The sequence below is a fragment of the Octopus sinensis genome, linkage group LG17, assembly GCF_006345805.1.
Source record: "Octopus sinensis linkage group LG17, ASM634580v1, whole genome shotgun sequence".
NCBI classification, from domain to species: domain Eukaryota; kingdom Metazoa; phylum Mollusca; class Cephalopoda; order Octopoda; family Octopodidae; genus Octopus; species Octopus sinensis.
This window is the reverse complement of record NC_043013.1, coordinates 43,053,059-43,077,549: the sequence shown is the minus strand read 5'-3', so window position 1 is coordinate 43,077,549 and position 24,491 is coordinate 43,053,059. Positions and strand designations below refer to the sequence as shown.

The 24,491-nt window shown below is 37.8% G+C and overlaps 1 protein-coding gene and 1 long non-coding RNA gene across 3 annotated transcripts in view; both read right to left on the bottom strand.

The window, feature by feature from the left end:
- LOC115220782 (SAFB-like transcription modulator) overlaps positions 1-24,491 on the bottom strand; it is a 35,652-nt gene that overhangs the window by 10,539 nt on the left and 622 nt on the right. For both annotated transcript variants that reach the window (XM_036510535.1, XM_029790930.2), the window contains exons 2-11: positions 20,877-20,937; positions 19,367-19,392; positions 18,898-18,949; positions 16,836-16,867; positions 14,912-15,154; positions 14,484-14,517; positions 9,107-9,593; positions 6,650-6,684; positions 6,400-6,494; positions 2,515-2,664 (exon numbers count right to left, since the gene is read on the bottom strand). In XM_036510535.1, coding sequence (XP_036366428.1) covers positions 2,515-2,664; positions 6,400-6,494; positions 6,650-6,684; positions 9,107-9,593; positions 14,484-14,517; positions 14,912-15,154; positions 16,836-16,867; positions 18,898-18,949; positions 19,367-19,392; positions 20,877-20,937 — 1,215 coding nt within the window. The remainder of the gene's footprint in view (positions 1-2,514; positions 2,665-6,399; positions 6,495-6,649; positions 6,685-9,106; positions 9,594-14,483; positions 14,518-14,911; positions 15,155-16,835; positions 16,868-18,897; positions 18,950-19,366; positions 19,393-20,876; positions 20,938-24,491) is intronic.
- Positions 16,942-17,684, bottom strand: LOC118766785. Its single transcript, XR_005002699.1, has 3 exons — positions 17,626-17,684; positions 17,470-17,471; positions 16,942-17,314 (listed from the first exon to the last, which is right to left on the bottom strand). It is a non-coding gene; the product is annotated as an uncharacterized LOC118766785 (long non-coding RNA).

Genomic DNA, 24,491 nt, shown 5'->3' with positions numbered 1-24,491 from the left:
TGCACAGCAGAACCAGAAGGAATCCAAGAAAGATAATAATTTTACGTAATATGGCAAATATACTTCACGATGTGTTGCAGCTACTGTTTATAACTCGCTCTCAGATTTACTATTGCTTGTTTACACTTTTTCGATATCGGTGTCTTTACGTCACTGGAAAAAGGATATATATTTGCAAAGGGAACCAAAATTTTCATCGACAACTGTGATTGTCACACGCTGCTGACGGGTCAACACCCAGAAACAAGTCCGTGTGTATCATAGGTTGAAGACGGGAAGGATGGCTTCCCTTTGCAAATACTGATAGGGCACTGAAAGTGTGCCTATAGCCAGCTGGAGGAGGTGTCCTCCTGGAGCAACAAGCTACAGTAGCATCCACCCTTAGGGGTTAGCCATATTTGAATGGCAAATATACTTCATAATACTAAGATAAATATTTATAAACACACATTTTTTAATGTGCCTTCACATAACATCCTCTATTAGCAGTTTACCATCAGGCAACAACTTACTGTACCTCTGTCAACTCATGTCCAAAGGTCTTTCCAATACCATCAGGTTCAAACTTACATCAAGCAATTATAATTCCACAGCAATCATACATAATAAACTATTCTCCTTAATGGTAAACTCAACCTATATTCATAATGAATAGGAATAGCTAACAGAATAATCAACTAGAAAATACCGGAAACTAATGAGATTCAATATTTTCAAAAGAAGAATAGTGTGATTTTTCTGACTTTTAAACTCCACCTTTGAGAGTGCTTATTTACAATCTTTACTTTTACACTACATTCCAATCAGTTTGAGCTTTGACTATCCTAAAAAAAAAATATTCTTGAATGTACATATCTACCTACATCCACTTCTTTAAATAGCTAGCCACATATATATCTCAATCTCCTGCAACAACTGACAATGCAAAAACACACACTTTAATAGCTAACCATCTATATAACTATAGTTACTTAACACAACTTCACTCAAAAGTTGATGTACATCTATGTCAAGAAGTGACCTTCTGCATCCCAATAGTAACACTTCCATATTCTGTCTCTCATATCCACACATGTACACACACAACCTTCTCTCTGTCCCTACACCACCTGTTCCTATTTCCCAATGGAAATATGTTTACTTCTTTCACTTTTGTCCCTACAACTTGAACTCACACTTCCCACAATTGAATCTATTAAGAGGAGAAGAGGAACAAACAAGGCTGATCACATATTCTAGACCTGTTGAGGCAAGTGAAAATCAAAATCAAATCAAATCAAATCAAACCAAATCAAAATAGATGAACATCAATGGAATTTGTATCTTTGTGGTACCAGTACCGGTGGCACACAAGAAAACCATCCGAACGTGGCCGTAGCCAGTACCGCATCGACTGGCCTCTGTGATGTGGGCACATAACAAACACCATCCGATCGTGGCCGTCCGCCAGCCTCATCTGGCACCTGTGTCGGTGGCACATAAAAACACCAACCGAAGACCCGGCAAGACTAGTCAGGCCATAACCCGTGGGCCCTACTTGGGACGTAGTCAGTCCACCTGTGCATACCTTCCTTCCTTCTTGTGACACTTGTGAAGACCTGTTGAGGCAAGTGAAAATCAAATCAAATCAAATCAAAATAGATGAACATCAATGGAATTTGTATCTTTGTGGTACCAGTGCCGGTGGCACACAAGAAAACCATCCGAACGTGGCCGTAGCCAGTACCGCATCGACTGGCCTCCGTGCTGTGGGCACGCAACAAACACCATCCGATCGTGGCCGTTCGCCAGCCTCATCTGGCACCTGTGTCGGTGGCACATAAAAACACCATCCGAAGACCCGGCAAGACTAGTCAGGCCATAACCCGTGGCCCCTACTTGGGACGTAGTCAGTCCACCTGTGCATACCTTCCTTCCTTCTTGTGACACTTGTGAAGACCTGTTGAGGCAAGTGAAAATCAAATCAAATCAAAATAGATGAACATAAATGGAATTTGTATCTTTGTGGTACCAGTGCCGGTGGCACACAAGAAAATCATCCGAACGTGGCCGTAGCCAGTACCGCATAGACTGGCCTCCGTGCTTTGGGGACGTAACAAACACCATCCGATCGTGGCCGTCCGCCAGCCTCATCTGGCACCTGTGTCGGTGGCACATAAAAACACCATCCGAGCGTGGCCGTCTGCCAGCCTCGTCTGGCACCTGTGTCGGTGGCACATAAAAACACCATCCGAGCGTGGCCGTTCGCCAGCCTCGTCTGGCACCTGTGTCGGTGGCACATAAAATCACCCACTACACTCTCGGAGTGGTTGGCGTTAGGAAGGGCATCCAGCTGTAGAAACACTGCCAGATCTGACTGGCCTGGTGCAGCCTTCGGGCTCCCCAGACCCCAGTTGAACCGTCCAACCCATGCTAGCATGGAAAACGGACGCTAAATGATGATGATGATGATGATGATGATGAATAGCTGACCATTTGGTTTATAAACAAAACAATAAATTGAGGATGTCTCACCCTTTCAACTGTTAATTTCATACCATTCACATGAGATTTATTCAACCACATTATACATTGCAAAGCTTCGGCCTCAGTAGACATAGTAACAAAGGCATGACATCGAGTACCAGATTTCCGTGATCGTGTAATCATTTGGCAATCCGCCACCTAAGAGAGAATAAAGAGTCAAAATTTTATGCATGAAAAATTCAGTATGTACTCAGCTTCATAGTCAACACCAACAGTATCATCCCCAATAGTAGTAGTAGGCATCCATCGGTCTCAAGAGGACGTGGATCTGAGCCCAAATAAATCATGTCAGCAGCTGATGGTGGTGCAGCGTCTGTTGTGGCTGTACAGCCCCACACAGGAGTGGCAGTCATGCATGCTGAGACTACATCTGAAGGCGCTCTCTGCTGGTGTTGCTGATTTTTCATCCCCTCTCTTCATTCCCTTTTGCAGTATTTGTCGCCAGTGTGGGCAATCATTTGCAACCTCCTCCCATCTCAGGACGTCCAGATCAAGCAACTTCATATCTCTCTTACAGACGTCTTTGAAATGAAGATGAGGTCCTCCTCATGCTATTGTGCTGGTAACCAATTCCCCGTACAGGTCTTTTGGGATCCTTTCGTCTGGCATGTGATGAACATGACCGAACCAGCTCAAACGAAACTGCTGGAGCAAGAAGTGTATGCTGGGTATCTTGGCTCGGTTGAAGACTTCGGCGTTGGTGATGTGGTCAGTCCACTTGATGTCCAAGATGCCTATTTAATTGCGAAGGTGAAAGACGATAAGACGCCACTCCTGTCTAGAGTAGAGGCTCCACGTCACACTGCCATAAAGTAGCATACTAAGAATGCACGCTTTATAGATAACAATTTGGGTGTTTGCAGCCAGATTTTTGTTTTCCAAGACTCTCTTTCTGAGCCTGGCAAATGTGGAAGATGCATGTCCAATTTGCCTGTTGATCTCAGGGTCCAGGGAGAGGTCATCAGCAATGGTAGAGCTGAGATAGGTGAATTGATGGACTACCTCGAGCTTGTAGTTGTTGATGATGATGGTGGGAGCATGCTTGACCTATTACTTGGGTCTTCCTCAGACTGACAGTCAGGCTCAATTTCTGACAGGCCTTCGAGAGTTTGTCCGTGAGGTGTTGTGTTTGCTCTGCAGAGAGTGCTGCTGCATTGTATGCAAACAGCATTTCTCTGACAAGTACCTAGCACACCCTGGATTTTGCTTTCAGCCTCGACAGAGTAAACAGGCTGCCACTTGACCTGGGGTGGAGGTAAACACCAGCAATTGATGTCCCAAATTCATGTTTCAGCATGACTACAAAGAAAATGTCAAATATTGTGGGGAACCAAATGACCCTCGCCTTTCATTCTTTCTCTTTCTCTCTGTCTCTATTTTTTTTTTCACAGGTGCCAGATGTCGGGCCTTTGGCGACTAAACCGACAGCACCATAGAGCTTGTTCTGGGAGGGTGTTTTCTCTTGCTATTTGGTCACCCTGCAGGAATAAATACAAGACCTGTCAAAAGGCAAATGAACTCTGAAGAGCCAATGGCCATCCAAATAAGCAATTATCTTTACAAGTTATACTGCTTATTAAGCCCTTATCTGCTTAAGACAGCAGCAATAAATAATGACTCCACTGCCTTGCAGCAATACCCACTTAAAGGAAAGGCTTCAGGAGTAAACTCTGAGGATAAACCAGGTGCCAGAGTCCCTAAGGCAGCTCGATGTTGTAGATAATCTTGTTCTGGCAACTCCTACAACCGCACTGGTGCTAAGCCGTATTGGCCCCTGCCCTTCCCTTGGATAACACTGGTGGTGGTGGAGAGAGGAGACATGTCACCAATCTCCCACGAAAAACTGCCCATCTAACCACGGCAGCAAAACACAGAATTTGAACTCAGAACATAAAAACAGATGGAATACCACTAAGTATTTTCCCCAGCATGCTAACATTTCTGCCAGCACGCCTCCTTCCCCAGTAACAAAATATCAATTCTAAATTGTCATTAGAATGATGCTGTAGATTTTAAGTAAAACTCACTTCAGGAAGCAGGAGAAGGAAATAGCCGAGATTACCATATTTGATGGCATAAAAGACACATGGACATATTGGATATGCCTCAATTTCAGCAGTAATACCTACAAGAGAATGTTTTTAGTGCATTGAAGCCCAATATTGCATACAGGATTAAGGGTGACTATTTGAGACATTTCTCTAAAATGCATTTTATATACCATCAAATGCAGTAATTTTTGTTCTAGTGATTTGAACCCAAGGAAAGGGCGGTGTCTATGGTGTTAACAGGCTCCGAGACAGCTGCAATGAGGAAAAAGGGACTGAGAATAGAGATTAGTGTGGAGTATGGGGTTAGGTTTAGAAACAAGTGAGTAAGGGCTGTTCAATTGGAAGTGACACAACACAAGCTAGCACCAAAGAACAAGTTTTGCTCAAGTAACTAACTGTTGCAAAAGCAGAGAGAGAAGCCAACATATCTTTCGATTAGAGGTTGGAGAGTACTGGCAAGAAAATCAGATGATTTTGGGGGAGGAGTTGGAGTATATTCTGTCTCTACAGTGGAAATCCAGTCTTTGTGATTACAGGCGTTGCTATGTTGAATTTATATGTTCAGTGAGAACTTTATTGACGGTGAGGCTAAGCTTTTGTAAAGACTTTGAAGGTTCAGCTGTGTGCTATTTATGTCTAGAAGATTGATGATGATGATTGTTGGCGGAGGAGTCAAGGTTGGCATAATCCTGTTGAAAAATGTTTTCAAGGACTAGGATCAAGTTAGTATAGGTTTTGTACAATCTTAAGGACTATTCTTGGGGGCAAACAGTGAGATAGGATTCAATAATACCTACTCCTGCACAAGCTTTGTTGAAGATGATGGAAAGTAAATGACTGATGTTTAAAAAGACAAAACTAAACCTTTGGTACACCAATGCTGACAGAATGTGTGTCTAAGAAAGCGCTATGTGCAGGCTGAGTGATTTGACAGGAAATTTCCAATTAATAAACTTACAGATGGTTAGATTTGCTGAGAGACTTACAAGCCAGGCACAGTTGAAGGCATGACTGATGTCAAAAAACAACACTGTTGTTTGCACCAAAGGTTTTTGTTAAAAGTAAAACCCCACTGGTAAGAGACAAATGAATAGGTCTGCAGCGAATACGTCTATTCAAAAGCCTTACTGGTAGTCATTAAGGAGGGAGAGACATTTAAACGGCTGGAACAGATGGTTGTTAGGACTTTCTTTATCACATTTGAAATGTTGGAAGTGAGTATAGTTCGACAATTGTTGGTGCTTGTAGCACAATTCCAAAGACTGCAATATATCATGGTGTACTTGCAACAGAGCAAACCCCATAGAAAGCATCAACGATTTTTAGGAGTGTACACATTTGATGAACCTACTGAATGAAAAAAAGAGAAAAACGCCTGACCACCCTACATGATTACTCATTATCTGCAGGATGACAAGACACACATTAGACTGGTGTTGATATTTTGAATACTCACAAGGCTTTGATTGGCCCAGGACACTCACTCATGGTGCTATGCAGTGACAAAATTTGAAAAGATAAATTGAACGAAGCCTCTGTCTATGTGTGTGTGTGTCTGTCAGTCTCTCTCTCTGTCTTGATGTCGCATGATTGTTGTAAATGAATGCAAAAACATGTCTGGCCATCAGGGAAATATTGCCTTGCTTGGTAACAAGTAAGGGCTGATGACAGGAAAAGCATCTGACTAGAAAATCTTCAGTAGACTCTGCCCAACCCATAAAAGCATGGAAAAGTGGATATCAAAACAATTGTGAAGACCATGACAATCATTATTAATAAATAACAATTATTGAAGGATGAAAACAGATTTCATTCAACATACCTTGCCATATTTGCTAAAAATTGCGGTTATGAATTTATCAGAGACATTTGCAGGAAAACCACTGACCCACAAATTCCGATTGGCTTGGTTGTTGCCTATTAATATAAGAATGTATCAATAAATACAAAAAGATGATGAGGAAATGCAACCCAGTAAGGTCAGAATTTCAAATAATTCAAAGAAAAGCAACAAGCTTAGAAAGTAAGCAAAGAGAATGTGAGAAAACATGCAAAAGAAAAAAAGAAATTACCTTTTTTGGCAGCTTTGGGCTTAGAAACCAAAGAACTGTAACAATAAAATAATTATTTAGAAATAGCATCATCATCATCTATAGACAATTTTAAAGGACTTTAATGGATTATAATTTCAACATTGATGCAAGTGAAAACTGGCAAACCTACACCATACAACTTTACATTAATGTGCTTGATCTAAATAAATACACTGTATATCTGTGTGAGTGCATGTATATATATATATATATATAATATATATATATATATATATATATATATAATATATATATATATATATATATATATATATATATATATATATATATATATATATATATATATATAAGGGACATACTGCCTGGGTGCGTGGCTCAGTGGTTAGAGCGTCAAACTTATAATCATGAGGTTGTGAGCTCGAATCCCGGACCGGGCTGCGTGTTGTGTTCTTGAGCAAGACACTTTATTTCACATTGCTCCAGTTCTCTCAGTTGTAGAAATGAGTTGCAACGTCACAGGTGCCAAGCTGTATCGGCCCTTGCTTTTCCCTTGGATAACGCTGGTAACGTGGAGAGGGGAGGCCGGTATGCATGAGCGACTGCTGGTCTTCCATAAAAAACAACCTTGCCCAGACTTGTGACTAGGAGGGTAACTTTCTAGGTGCAAGCCCATGGTCAGTGTCTGACCGAAGGGGGTCACACATCACACACTGCCTGGGTAGGCAAGGTAGGCAGTACCTACCCTAAATAAAATAGATCGATAGTAACATTTTCCTTTTCGGCAAAATATGCACCTAATTCAATAAAATTATGAAGGTTACTCTGATTACTATGCATAAAATACAAAATATTTTACATTTTTGTAGATTAGGTAGGCATAATTTGCCCCTGCCTTTCAATCTCAGTATTAAAGCTATGCATAGAACTGCTGTAGTACACATGCTGCGTACATTCCTACAACAATGTTTTCTTTATGTGCTATAACAGAGTAAGTAAATCTGTCTACAACTCAGTCGCATGCCTATGTTTCACATTATTTTTTTATGTGTTTAAATACATAAAGGCACCAACTGCCTACCCTGAATAATTACTGATGGCACATGCCTGACATATATACAGACATACATACAGACACAAAAACCTATCTGCATTTACATATCTATTAGTTAAAAGACAGCATCTAAGTACATTAGAATGATGTTGCCATCTTCCTAGTTAGCAAAGCATATTGAATGCTCCACAACATAAGTTTCTTACCAATACTATCAAATTAATATTGCATGTAGTGGAAATATGATGATGAAAGAAGCTTACCTGTTGTAAAGATGTGTTTATGTAGAAGTGATTTATTATCACCTTTCAGGAATAAATGAATACAAAAGACACTAATTTCAAATGAAGATATTGGTTAAGACAATAAATGGATTACCTAAACTAGCTAACTGTCACTGCACATCAGCAATGTATGACTAACACTTATGACGAAAGATGTACAGAAATACAAGAACTATAGTCTTCATGAAGCTAAAAAGAGGTCAGCAAGCAATGTGGAATTCCCTAAATGGTAAATGCTAATTTAGCAGGAACATGGCTGGAATACGAACACAATTAACTTAGTCTTCTGGTTTTCCAAACATCTTCCGATCTGTATCTTGTCAGAAAAATTATTAATTATCTAACATCCACTGAGTCATGTCTATATTCTTGGGGACTCAGGATCCCCACCTCCTCTGCTTCAGGTGTTTGTTGTCATCTTCATCCAAAAAGACATTTTTGGTTCTTGACATGGGTTAATCTGTTCTTGTAGTTAATCTGTCACTAATTCGGTAATCACATCTAACATTGAGCATGCGTAATAACACAGTCAAGCCCCAAACAATTTGCTGGCCTCTTTTTATTTCATGAACTATAGTTTATAATAACCAAGTAAAATATGATGAATATTTACTAATATAAGTAGTGCAACATTAACTACCAACTATTCATATTGGGATCACCACATGCCCCCACCCAAAACACTACATTAATCTGTTAAGAGACTATAGCAAATAAACATGGAGGAAACAGGCTTTAACGAGAAACTAACGGAAAGATATCTTGACATGTTTAGGTCAGTTATGGCCCAGGCTATGTTGTACTTACTTGTACCACCACAGTACAATCATTATAGTATATTTTTATGCTTTCTGAAGACTAGAGAGATGTCTACCATATTGTTAGTAGTCTGGAATTCAACCCCACACTCAAACCAGATATATGCCCACGCTCACACATTCTGTTTTAAAATAACTCACGATTAGCCACAAGAGGATGCTTGAAGACAGGTTAGCTTAAGGTTCAAGAAAATCTGTCCCCTTTGGCAGTTGTAGACCTCACTTTCAACAAAGGTATCAACATCTGTTACCGAGAAGTAAGATCATTTAACTAATGACATCTTTGAATCAAAGCAGTGGGAAAGATGACATGAAAACCAACCTCTTCGACTTTACATCTTTATCATCTTTCTTTTCATCAGCCTTCTTCTCAGTTTGCCCTCCTTCTGTTTTACCTTTAGCCCTTTCTTCAACTTTGCTTCCATCTGTTTTCTTCACTTCAGTTTTGCCACTCACTTTGTCCATTGATGCGTTGTCCGTTTTATTATTTGTCTTTGATGCCACAATATCAGCATCTAAATCATTCTGTGTATCATCAACATGCAGAATCAATGATGCATTTTCTTCACTCTTTCGAGCGATGGATGTGTCCATGTTGATTTTGTCTTCTAATGTTAATGGAGCTATGCAAGGAACACTGGTAGGTGTTGGAGGTAAACTGTCTGAGAAAGATGCAATGACCACTTCATCTTTAAGTTCATTAGAATTTAGTGGTAGAGGGGTAATTCTCACACTGGCTGATGAAGTCTTTTCGCTATTTTCTTCTTTTATATTATTCTCTGTTGATGAAGACGACTGTTCTGGCGGTGCTACAGAAAGTTAATTTAGAATGAAATAGTTGACAGGAAATGAACATTTGTTAAATTTCACTCCACAACAGACTGTGCTGTGTTGAGAGTTTAAATAGAAAATATAGAAAGAAATAAAGAAAACATTACTAATAAAAGCTTTTAGTCTAGTAATCCTACAGGATCAACAGACTATAAGCCCTAAAGCTGAAATATGGATAATAATTATATTTCACATAGAAACTTTTGTGTCAAATTTTCACTTCATATGTCTTCAGTGGTATTGCTCTCAATACACATACAAAAGTTATTTAGACAGATCAAAATATACCACTTGTACAATGGCAAGCAATTTGATCAGAGACATAATAAAATAACTGTGCTAAGGTTTGAAACTCATCACCAAGTCAACAGTTGTTCAGAAACCTAACTTCTCAGTCAAACTTCCTGTAAATTATATTACATTATTTTCCACTGAACCAGAAGGAACAGAGTATTCTGTAGCATTAAATGGATGAGAGTTGAATGAGCCCCTGAACAGGATGTCAGTCAGTTGCCAGCCAGATCTGTAGATGTTGAGCTTTTCTCTACATCTAGAAGAACTGAGGCCCATGAAAGTCTGCCGCCCAAATATAATGAAATACTTGAAGGACGAGCTGGTCTTGTAATGAATTTTCACTGAAGCTATTTTGCATCTCGAATGCAAACACACAAACACACACATAATTGAGTGGCACATCTAATCAGTCGCAAGCGTATGAACCACGTCTCTATATAATATTTTGATGCACCGATTTCTACTGAACTTTCTCTTTCACAGTTGCACACTTTGTTACAAGGCACAGATGGAGTTGTTCTCCAGTGAAGTGCTGTTACAAGACACAACTAAGACCTAGCCTCATGCACAATACCTTAGGAGAACAGCGTAATTGCTGACAAATTCACACAGTCACTGACTCCCAAGTTGTGCTACATATAAGGATCAAAGTAGTGGTTAACAGAGAGCAATGAATCAAGATTTCTTCCCTTTATTTCCAGTTTTCAACGTCCTTTGACTAAACTGGAACAATTTTTTAAAAACAAACATACATAAATGTACAAAAGATATGTTTAAACTTTGTAAGGTGCACCAGGTATTTGTGAACACAACTTAAGCAAACCACAAATAGAAGATAACCTAAAGTAAAGTATGAGGCATAGGCCAATTTTTCATGTTTTTCTTTTCATTTCTCTTTCAAACCTAACGACAGCATCGACATGGCAGATTCCAATCTGACACAGGGAATGAAAAGACATGCCATTCTGGTGGCTCTAGCTGCCAACCACAGTGATTAAAAGAATGCCAGCTTCTTTAATGTGGCCAGATCACTCACATTCAGGACCAGAAAAGAGCTAGAAGCTACTATCTGGGATGCATCTTCTGTGGCGTAGAGAAATAAGCATTCTCAATGGTCTCACATCGTCAGGACAGCCAATTTCATCGAACTAGTCCAAGATATTGTCAATGACAACCACTGTATGTCAATGAGGTTCATCGCCAAGCAGCTCAATGTGAGTCCTGTCTCTTGTGTAGTCCAACATGACGAGGAAGGGGCAAGTCATGTGTGGCAAGACCCAGGAGAACCAAGTTATCCAGTCAAAGTTCTCGCTGAACAAACTCAAGCACCCCAAGAAATTTGCTGTGTTCTGCGTCGTCTCCAGTGAAATAAACTTTGACCAGGAGCAGAAGGTCAACAGAAGGAATAACAAGTACCCATGTGCAGCCTCTACAGACAAATCCTTGGTGATGCACACCAAGTTCCCATCATCTCTGATGGTCTTGGGGATTGTGAACAAGAGCTATGTCATTCCACCTCGCTTCTTTTTGCAGGGACTCTCTGAGCCTATGTCACCATATTCATCAAGCTGATGGACCCAATGGTCAAGCCTTGAATAGGGTGGGTTGGCCAAAGGAAGACCGTGCAGGTTTCTGCTACTTTCCACATGGCCTTCACAATACAGGAGTGGCTGGTTGAGAAGTTTCCCTATCATGTTGATTTCCCCCAAAATGTGATATCCAAGCTCCATTGATATGAACCTCCTACACTGCTACTACATCTGGGATGTCATCAAGAGGGAGACCAGCCAGCAGCCCCACAACACCAAGGACTCGTTGAAGGTTGCCATCGCCGATGTGATGGGCAGCATTAATGAGAACCACCTGATTCTGGCATCCAGTCGCTTCCATGGCCGCATTGAAACCGTCACTGTAAATGAGGGTTGTTTTATTAAATAACCTGTTTCTTTAATAAACCTAGTCGAATATACGTGCCATTTTTCTAGAAATATATTTTGTCGCTTTAATATCTTTCTTTTTCCTCATATTTTACTTTGTTCTCAATTACCTGGCGCTTACTAAACATGTATGCACACACACACAATGCATAAAATTTCATATATATAAACACAATCCCTGATACAAGTCGTTACACAAGTGCATAAGTCACTGTCAGACATCTGAACAGAAACTACAGCATTGCATCTGCTGTCAAACAAGAGCTTCCAATTATACTGGAACTGTGAATTGCAGCCCAAGCACACATTCTGGGATAGGCTACACCTTTCGTTAGTATTTGCTGAGGATCCTCTGCAGCATAAAAGACAGTCATATCAGCTGATGATGCCATCCACATGAAATGTTGCCTCATCTGACCAAAATATCTGAACAACAAAGCAGAGACCACTGCACAAGTACATCAACATTTCCTGGCAGAATTGAGCCTTAGTTACTGTGATGTAACGTAACTAACTCATACTTCTGAAATGAAAATGTCTGCATATAACCTTCGTTTATATGATATTATTTTAAGTACATGTGATTGGTTATCATAATACAACTCAATAATTATTATACATTGTTCTTGTACAACTTATGACAAACCCTTTATATTCAAAATTATTAGCATTGAGAAGTTTCACCATTTCTGAATTTATATAACACTAATTACATTTATTGACTATATTCAGAAATATCTATCAACTATCTATTACCTTAAAGGGCTTTTTCTTTTTTTTTTTTTAATTAGAGTCAAGATTTTATAATTAGAACCAAGACTAACTTTTGCTTCTCTTAGAACTATTTTTGTAGGTCTATTGCTATGAGTCAGTGATAAGCATTAAAAATTACTTCATACTATTTTGTAAGTCATTTTATTTTAGAGCACATAAACAGAAGACAGTTACCCAATATGTCAAGCCCACAACCTTATTTTGATTTTTAGTGCTAGTCATTTCACTTAGTTCAATAAAACATATACGAATGACATAATTAACATCACATCTCCTCTCCTCTCCTTTACATATCTGGGATATTTTACTTACACTAAAAGGCAATAAGTACCAAATAGGTAATATTTCAACACTTAATGGTTCTAATTCTTTACAGCAAATGATGGTTTCCTTTCACAAAATTGATACATTTGTAAAAAGCATTAGTTTTGCAGACATCTTACATCACTTAATGTATAAATAAGTCACCTTTTACTCAAGAAAAAAAAAAACCATATTTGAAATATAACACCTACACCCATAAAAAAAAAATCTAACAATTTACCTGATATATATATATATATATATACAAGTAATAAGAGAGAGACCACATGTGGTCACTCTAACGCTAGAAATAGATCCGCAAAGGGAATCCACCACTTATTACTTGTATTAATAATTTTTACTGTACCACAGTATTTTTACGCTAGGCCACTTGGTGTTTTAAATTGATGTTATTAGTTAATATTCAATTTTTTTCTCCCTTATTGTGATATATATATATAAGAAAATGGAGGAACAAATTCATTTCGATCATCAACTTACGATTATTATTTTGCATATTGATGTATATTCTTTTGTTCGATTTTCATGTTCCCATTTGTATAATTAATAAATAATGTGAAATTGTAATATCCGTAAGTTGATGATCGAGATGAATTTGTTCCTCCATTTTCTTATTTGTATTATGAACTTACGATAAAATATTTTTTACCTTCACCCATCCAATACAAGAAATGAATTAATTGCATTGCAATTATAAGCGTTTATGTATTTAGTATTTGGGTACTTTACCAGCAGTATATTGGATAACTGATACCCCATAGTGGGTTACTTTCATAACCCCTATCTTACTTTGTACTATATATATATATATATATATATAAAATAATAAAGTATATAATCAAATTCTATACATCTACAGCTATTTTAAAACTAAATATAAACCTAAGTAAAAGTTTGTATGTGATACTACATCATATAGCATAAACAAAGAAAATGTAGCTATTCCTTTACCTAAAGCTATACATACACTCACATTAAATATATTGAAGCACAAGAGCCAAAATCATTATGGCAACTCTGCTACTGCACTGCAAATATGCAATACTAATTATAGTCATTTCAAGTTTTGCAATAATAAAGGAATACCAAAGCCCTCTTACATAGTATATAACTTGAATAGTGGCTCCTAAAATTAATAATTTGTGACTCCAGAAACACAAAATGGACCAGAGACTCTTCGAATTCAGCTACTAGCTCAGCAAAGTATAATTCTCTCTTCAATCTAAACTGTACAAACCAATTGTCAACGCCAATGACAATGGTAGAGAGAAAGTAAACATTCTTCAAATAACACCTCATACCAGATTAGTAGTTGACTGCCATATACGGAACCAATATAATTCATTCTAAACCAAAACTTCATATAAAGTATACTTAATACAAACCTTTATGAGCAACACAGAAACGATAGTTTGTGTCAATATTGTAGATTTGTGTTTTGTTATTTTCATTGAGACAATGAAACAACTGATATAGGGTCAATCTAAGTATACAATAAACCTACTATTTTAGGAAATTTAAAGAAAGTGAATTACATACCTGTGGTATTCTTTAATGGATCATCAGATTGTCCCTTGAAAGTGAAGAAAGAAAATAACTGACATGACTAATAGCAACAAACGAAGGAAAATATATACAGTATTAGTACATTTTTCATCTTTACTTTCATTCGTATTATGTCAAATTGGTTATCTTTATATGTAATATAATTGTGTATACGTGAATCAAGATATTTTGTCTTCAAATGTTTTTATGTTTCAAGAATTGTAAGTGGAATTTATAATTGGTTAACTGTGATATATATAGGAAACTGCTGAATTTCAAGTAAAATAATCTTCATATTAATTAAATCATAACATATCTAACACTAATTACCAATTATGAAATGAAAGTAATAACTTGCACTAAAACAAGTAGTGCAATATAGTTAGTAGAACAATGTAAAAGGTGTAGTAAATTTTAATTACCTGCAGAACAGTTCCAGTGTCTTTGTTTGTATCTGAAGAAGAGATAGGTAGTTCCTCTTTAAACTGGTCTTTATCAAAGGTGTTATCTGCCAACATATCTGATGGTTTGGTATCACTTGAAAGCAGTTGATCTTCAGAAAGGTCTTCCACAGAAGTTTTGTCAGAGAGCAAAGAGTAACCATTTGAATTGGTAGTGTTTAACAACACATCTGTTAATGCCACATCAGATGTCTCTGATTCTTTCTGAAAATTAAAACAAAACAAGTTTCTGTTAACCATCAACACTAAATCATCCTATATTTATCCTTTGCTCACTGTAATATCCATTAGTACCTTATTCTTATTGAATGCTTAACTTATTACTGTATTCCATTTTTACTATAATGATTTTTATAGTATTATTATAGAATAATAGTACTTTCTGTGCTACAGGTAAAGCTCTTTTCAGTTATGAAATTCAATTGTTATTAATGACCAGAGTACGTCTGTGTACTTCACTGGTCTTTTTCATGGATAGCATTAACAAACTGACATTGAAATTCTAACACTAAAGTAAACTAAGTGAACACATCACAGTAAAGTATGGTCACCAGGTGAGATCCAGTGTTTCTGAATCCTAGCAGTTTTTGCAACTTTGCAGGTTAAGCACTAAAAAGGGTTCAGTTCAAGATTATTCCCTAATAAGTGCAATGATTCTGTCTTTGCTGAATGAGTAAAGATTATCATGTACCCAGTGGAGAATGCTTCCCACTGTTTTATTCATGGAAACAATGGAGGCTTGATAGGAGCTGTTTAGGTAATGTGTGGTTGATATCAAAGTAGAGAAGATAAATTAAATGGCATTATAAGCATAGGAATTGGGTGTTGTTAGGTGACAAGTAGATCATTTTATAAAACTGAGAGGTGGACTTGGTAGACAGAAAATTAAAGAAGCCCATTGAGTGTGTGTATATTTGTGTACATATATATGGGTGTATACCACAATCTGTCAGGAACCTCCTGACTCAAAGGACAAGTGATGGACTGATCCCAAAATTGAGATTAGAATTGCTCCAGCCAAACGCAACAACATTATTTTTGTCAAGTTTCTCAAGAGTGAAGGACCACTGCTAATTGGCATACACTAGCAAGGCTGGTAAGTCAGACAGTTGCAATTCCTATTTACATTATAAATCTGTTATCTAGCTGATCCACACTTCTCCACTCATACACAATCTTTTTAAGCCTTGCAGTGTCACACTGTTAGACCTGCTTTATTAGCTCTCTTCATCTCATCACATTCTTCTTGTCTCACTAGAGTGTCAATCTACTAGCAATTCTTTCATCTTATTACAATACATGTCTTCAGTCCATAAAGACCTATCTGGTTTCATCACTGCTCTCAATCAATAAACTAGAAGAATAAAAAATATGTTCTCAAACACTTTTCCCAGCACCACCAATGTGTATCTTGTAAGTTACTCTTCATTTGGAGCACCAAAAATGTACATTGACAAATAGTCCACATATTGTAGCTTGCATTCTCACGTGTTGTAGTTTATCATAGCTGATTTGTAAACATGTGCTACACCCCACTCCTGGGGGGGCGGTTAAGAATTTTATTGAAATCCAATTTGCCTATAATTCAGTAATGTATGCACACATAATTGTAAACAATTATCACAGACTACTATACGAATCATAAAGTTGGAAACTAATGTGCTACCAACAATAACATGACCACAGTGTCCGAGAAACAATAAATTTCTATACTAAGACAGGGAAAATGAATGAGTATTTTAATTGCAAATAATTAGCCATGGGCTCCTTCTCAAAACACAAAGTGGCAAACACCACCAAAAAAAAATAGTATACTAAACAATGACAAATGGAAAATATGTAGAAGAAAGAAATTATCTACAAAAATATGACAGAATTTACCAACCTCATCCATGTTGTCTGTAGTATGCTCATTTACTAGAAATAAAAATAATTTAACATCAATTTAGTAATTTCAATATTATATATCATTCAGTAACACACACACACAAAGCTTATATTACACACACCTGAACAGAGACACAAAAACAGTTATACACAGCTGTACATGGCATAACATTGAGTTAATCACACATTACATAATACTGTTACACACATCTAACCAGTTTAAAATTCGGTTTCACACCTGAATATGAGAACATTGTATTACATATTAACTAGTTAAAAAAGCATGAAACAAAGTTGCGGTTTTATATCCAATTGTCACATTAACAATGGCAGAAAGGGTTTTAATGCACTTCTTTCCCATAAGGTATATTACTGTCAAATGGGAATGGAACTTGTCAGCTCAATAGACAGAGACAACACAGTTTGCTAAGAACAACACATCTAATTTATTTACAGTCTAAAATAAAATTATCATGACTTATACATCTCCCGTAGAGGCATATGGCCTAGTGGTTAGAGCAGCGGACTCGCAGTCAAGGGATTGCAGGTTCGAATCTCAGACTTGGCGATGTGTATGTTTATGAGTGAAACACCTAAGCTCCACGTGGCTCCAGCAGAAGGTAATGGCAAACTTCTGCTGACTCTTTCACCACAACTTTCTTTCACTCTTTCCTCCTGCATCCTGCAGCTCACCTGCGACAGACCGGCGTCCCGTCCAAGTGGGGAACCTATACGCCAAGGAAACCAGCCCTTATGAGCCAGGCATGGTTCAAGAAGGAACAAACAACAATACATCTCCCAGTGTTAGCACCAACATTATTGCAAAAATCATCATTTAACATCCATCTTTGATGCTGGCATAGGTTGAACAGTTTGACAGGATCCAACAGAGCCAGAGAATTGTGTCAAGCTCCTATGTCAGCTCTGACATGGTTTGGATGCCCTTCCAAACGCCAACCACTATACTCATTGTACTAGGTGCTTTTTCCATAACACTAGCACTAGGGAGGTCACCAAGTAACTTGAACACACAAGAAAAGAACCCAGCATTGAATGGGATTGTAATAGATTTGGAAGTTATGCCAGGTGTTGAGAGGAATGATAATGAGACAGGTACAGGTGTTTTATAAAGAAAAAACATGGCTACCCCATATTATGTAAGGGTGGATAGGAGTAAGTGGAAAGACAGTGATGGTAGTGACAAAGTGTCAGAGAATACTCTCAAGATAAAACAAGGTGAGTATTGGGGAGAATATGGACAGCAGGTCAGGACATATGGGTGGGTATGTTAATCACAGTAGGTAGATGTAGTGAAGGAACAATGCTGGAGGTGTGGTTGATGGTCAATATGTGTATCAAAGAAAAGGAATTGCTTAAGGAGGAAGAGGTGACAAGTGGCAGTGCAAGAAGGGTAGAAAGCATAGTATAATAAACCTGTAGGCAGATCAAAATAATAGGAAGATTATGAAAGGGAGACATGAGAAAGAGAGAGAGAGATGTTCAGTAACAGAGATTAATGTCAGAAGTACGAGGGATGGTTATAGAGAATGGGAGACAAAGGTGTGGGGAGGCCATCAACAGCAGACACAAGATGGTATGAGAATGAGAGCAGTGTTAAAGACAAGTTATGGCAGTCTTAAGCTGTAGCTCAGAGAAATGGAAGGAAAGCAATAAGTAGAGGCACAGATACAGGTGATTGGTCAACAACAAAATTTGAAACACAGACACAATATATCAATATATATATTTCTTTACCACCCACAAGGGGCTAAACACAGAGGGGACAAACAAGGACAGACAAATGGATTAAGTCGATTACATCAACCCCAGTGCGTTACTGGTACTTAATTTATCGACCCCGAAAGGATGAAAGGCAAAGTCAACCTCGTATATATATGTAACAGCAGACGAACTACGGCTATGCATTTCGCCCAGCGTGTTAACATTTCTGCCAGCTCGCCGCCAATATATTAATATATATGCACACATCCTTAACATACATATAAACACATATACAAAATCTATATCTGTATCATTAACTATATAATTCTGATACTTACTAATATCTTCAGTAGATTGATTTTCTTCCAGACATTTCTCTTCAGAGTGAGTCTAGAATTGTCAAAATATCAAGTTAAGGCTGTTAAAAAGTCTCGCGAAAGTGACACATTTTATACAATTTGTTATATGTAATTAGAAAGAGATGTACATGTGAGAGTAAGTTGAAGAAGCAAGAAAATGAAAGTATTGAGAAAAATGCTGACAGAAAACGTGCAATCCTATTCAAAACTGTATTAACACAATTGTTTTTTATCTTTTACTGGCTGCAGTCATTCAATTGGTACAAATTCTCTCAGTATTTTGACCAAGCTGCAAACAAACCAACACTGGCTAATTAAGTGGTGTGGATTTGGAATGGAGCAAAATTCTTCTGTGGAATTTTATGTAATTTAGCAAAATTCTTGAGCAAGTTGAGATAATCACAAGAAAAGAGAAAATATTAGAATTAAAAAAAAAATAATAACTCACGTCAATTTTTACCAAGGCAGCTACATCTGAAAAACAATAAGAACATTTAATTAAGTGGAATAAAAATGAACATCAAATTAGATTTCTAGTTATGAATTAACCTATACATAATAGAATCATGTCATTTCCTTCAATAATTAAAGCTTAAGCAAATCTAGTGCTAGCATCCTTGCATGGAGAGATGGATAAACAAACAGACAGGTGGGTAGGTAGATGGGTGAGTGAATGGATGGATGGATTGAGCTAAATACATATATATATATATACTCTACTCTTTTACTTGTTTCAGTCATTTGACTGCGGCCATGCTGGAGCACCACCTTTAGTCGAGCAAATCGCCCCCGGGACTTATTCTATCGGTCTCTTTTGCCGAATCGCTAAGTGACGGGGATGTAAACACACCAGCATGGGTTGTCAAGCAATGCTAGGGGGACAAACACAGACACACAAACGCATATATATATATATCACGGGCTTCTTTCAGTTTCCATCTACCAAATCCACTCAAAAGGCATTGGTCGGCCCGGGGCTATAGCAGAAGACACTCGCGCAAGATGCCACGCAGTGGGACTGAACCCGGAACCATGTGGTTGGTATAGCAAGCTACTTACCACACAGCCACTCCTGCGCCTGATATATATATATACACACACACCTTTTACATGTGTCATTCACTGGACTGAGGCTATGTTTAGGCACTACCATGAAAGATTTAGTTGAACAAATCTATTTCAGTGGTTATTTTTCAAAGTCTGGGACTTATTCAATTGGTGTCTTTTGCCCAAACCATTAAATTTCAGAGAAGCAAAGGAACCAGCACTGATTGTCAGGTGGTAACAGGGAACACGCACACACACATATATATATAGGCGCGGGCATGGCTGTGTGGTTAGGAAGCTTGCTTCCCAGCCACACCGCATGGCACCTTGGGCAAGTGTCTTCTGTTATAGCCCTGGGCCGACCGAAGCTTTGTGATTGAATTTGGTAGGCGGAAGTTACTGCCGCATGTATATGTATGTGTAGGTGCTTGTGCCTCTCCGAGAGAGAGGGATATAAATATATACATACATATATACACCTGTGCAGGTGGCACGTAAAAAGCACCCACTACACTCACGGAGTGGTTGGCGTTAGGAAGGGCATCCAGCTGTAGAAACATTGCCAGATTAGACTGGAGCCTGGTGCAGCCTTCTGGCTTCCCAGAACCCCGGTCGAACCGTCCAACCCATGCTAGCATGGAGAACGGACGTTAAACGATGATGATGATGATGATGATACACATAAATATGATGGACTTCCACACAGTTTCTGTCGACCAAACTCATTGGACAGTCTGGGGTTCTAGTAGAGGATGCTTGCCAAAGGTGAATCTGAAACCACATGGCTGCAAAGCAAGCTTCCTTGTCACACAACCATGCCCGCACGCACACATACACACACACACAAGTACTGATATAAAACCAAAAGAAACAAAACACCCATGACTAAAATAAATGAGCTATAACTGCACCTGGTTTCTCTTCACTTCCTTCAGTGTTTTTACGACTTTCTTCTTCTTCACATTTCAGAGCCTGTGGACAAGAGATAACAAAAGCACTGATGAGATCCTTGAATCTTCATTAGCACAACATCTACAACAATTGTTGGTACAGAAACCATTAGATATTTGAAGTAACACAGACATGCTATCAATCTATTACCATCTGGTGGCTTGCAATGCTGGCACAAATTGTATTTGTTTGCTATATAACAAACCAACCATCTCAGTTTTATTAAACAGGAATTATAGCAATAAGTGTGTGATAGATTCTCTCTCATAGGACTAGTTTCAAGAATGGGAGCCATTTTCTTCCAATCCTAGTTCTACCTTTTACTTTAACCATATTTCTGTCAAAAGACATTGCTTATGAAAGCAACAAAGAACTTCATTACCGTATTCATTTTGAGATCCTGTGTTTCTTTCAATTAATTTTAAATATAAGAAAGAATTTAATAAAATAACTTATCATTAAGCTAGTGTTAGGAACATAAATTGGTGACTAAGGTTTGTGTGGTCAATGATTAGAGAAAACTTGTACATGTTCACGTCTTGAGGACCTGGTGGATTATTATCCACCATGTGAAAAACTTTCAACAGAAGTTCAAACCTTCATCTGGTCATCAGCAAGTTGAACCAGGGTGTGGCTTGTAATGCCAAATGAGACCAATAGGATTTGATGGTTGGTTTTCTCAGTAACTTCATGTTGAGAATTGTAGCAATGAATGCCTTCGTCTCTGCACCTGATGCTGAGGTTCATTTCTTGACGATTGATGTAGGTTTCAGTCTGATTTGGGCCAGAAACTTGGGAGCACTTTTGGAATGTTTTTTGGTCCAGTGTACTCAAGAAACTGGTCAGAATCATCACAATCCGGTTCAGTATCATGGATCCTGAACTACGGCATGGGTGCAAAATAAGTCTCCATTTCACCCTCCACAGATTCTTCACTATTTTCAACTGGGATTTCTTCAAAATCACCAAAATCACTTGTACCAAACTCACTATTTGTCTCGTAACTTACGTGAGAATTGCTCATCTTCGGACAAAAACGGTGACTTCGTCAATACTGCACGACAGGAAATACATCAACTGAAAGATGATCTCTGATTGGCCATTATACTTCAAAACTGAGCATTCACAACGTTTGTTTCATCGAAATCGGCCCCCAAAATCCTTTCACCTTGTATCACTTGGACAGATCAAGCGGCCCAGGTATCCCAAGAGAGTAAGTTGCGCATTTGTAACCCAAGCCTGAGCTCCGTTCCTGGTAATAAAAACTAGTTCCCTATATATCATTCTTTGGCTATTTTCTTTGCCACAAACAGTATAATTTGGTCTAAAAACTGATTAAAGTTTATTAGGGCCACGAGGATTTAAATAAACATTTACAAAAACATAAAGCTTTTAAATTACAACGATGAAGCTTGGAAACTACAACAGTATCAATCAAATACGATCGAAAATATGATAGAAAATTGTCTGTGATTAAGCTAGTATTTGAGAAAATGGTTAATGGGAGCAGTGCACACCATGGATGCAGACAGCAAAGTTAGGGTTAGGGTTACTCTCATCTTATATCAGAATGTTCTTTTCAGTAAATTCATCAGAAATGTTACACTCATTTCTATTAACAGGGAGTTTGACGTAAAATAATACTAAAATATCTACAAAAATAAACGCATATCATTTTAAACACAGGAATAATTGCTTAATATCAGTAAGTTCAAAAATTTCCCATTTAGTAATTGAATTTGCCACCTATTTTTCATTGGAGAAAAAACGGCAAGACTTCCTTTAGGCAACTTCCGTCAACATTCTTTGTTAAATTAATTTACACATTTTGTGACCTAGAAACTAAGTTGCCTCGTAAGTTCACAGGCATAGGAGTGGCTGCGTGGTAAGTTGCTTGCTTACCAACCACATGGTTCCGGGTTCAGTCCCACTGCGTGGCATCTGGGGCAAGTGTCTTCTACTATAGCCTCGGACCGACCAAAGCCTTGTGAGCGGATTTGGTAGACGGAAACTGAAAGAAGCCCGTCGTATATATGTGTGTTTGTCCTCCCAACATCGCTTGACAACCGATGCTGGTGTGTCTAGGAACAACATTAGGCTTTTTATATAAGTTAAGCTGGCTGAGTCATTAACACATCGGACAAAATAAAATATCTGCCATGTACTGAGATCAAAGTAATAGACTACACAACAAATCTCAGGCCTTGTGTATTATTATAAGTAGGAATTTTGCTTTCATAAAGAAAAAGAGGAAAGAAACAATTTTCAGATATTCGAGTGCTAAGTCGAAACAAGTGTTTATATATAAGTATACAAATGTCATTAAGGAGACGAAATGACAAATTTTATGTTTAAAACTGATATAGTATTGTTTACCTCTTACTTTAATTGGTATGTTGCATAGAAAGAAGTTTTTACTGTATGCCAAAAATATCAAAAACAAAATAAGATAAACTAAAAATTATTTTAATCGAAAAAAGTACGTTGGTGGTAGGGAGTAAAAACTTTTGTTTGGTTTTAAATTGTGGGATCTTTTCGGTTTGAACGGCAGTTTTTTCTAATGGTGTCATGAAATTGTCACCCATAATTATGACCCTAGTATCGATCTATTGCATTTCAATCTGTTTTAGGGTTAGGGTTAGGGGTGGGTGGAAGGGTATCTTTTTTTTTCTTCACAAATGTTAATAAACCCAATCTGTTTCTTAAACGAGGGACATATTCATACGGCACAATGTTTTCACCTCAATAGACGTCATTGATTGGTTGAAATTGAAGAAAAAAATCAACAAATATCTTACAAACTATAGAATTTTCTCAAAAAAGCCAAGAGAAAAAGATGGGCGATCTTTCGTCTCTAGTAGACCTTTCCGTCGATTTCCGTGTCTCCCACACCCCATCAAACACACACACACACACATGTACATCAATGCTTCCCATGCACGGTAACTTCAAAAGAACTTCCCTCGTCATACAATCGCTTTTTCTTAGTCTCTTTCGCTCTCATTACTTCAAAAGTTCCCGCAAGCCCATATGTAAAAAAAAAAAATTTTTTTTTACAGAAATCGACGGAAAGGTCTACTAGAGACGAAAGATTGCCAAAAGATGTTTTATAAACACATTCTACCAGTATACGAAGCTTAAAAGTGTTTAGTTACGTGGAAATTATTTTAAAAAACTGCCGTTCAAACAGAAAAGGTCCAAGTTGTGAATTACAAATGTTATAGAATGTGGAATATAATAGAATAAATAAAACTAACGAACTACATAAGATGTATTTAGTTTTTTTAACCTTCAAAAAATTAAATTGCATGTTTCAGAAATGTCCAATATAATATGAGAGGGAAAAACCTTTTGTTTTTTTTTTATCTATGTATGGTTGTGAAGACACGTGGGGCAAGTTTAAAAAATTATAGCTATTTGATTTTCTTTTTATAAAACGCTTTCCCCTCCATCATTTTGAAATGCGTGGTGTAACAAAAAAAATCCGTAACTCCTGACCAAAACAGAAAATCAAACTCATGTGGGTTGAGCAGGTTTCGAAACTCCGCCATTACGCATCAGTCTTCCACCGTCCG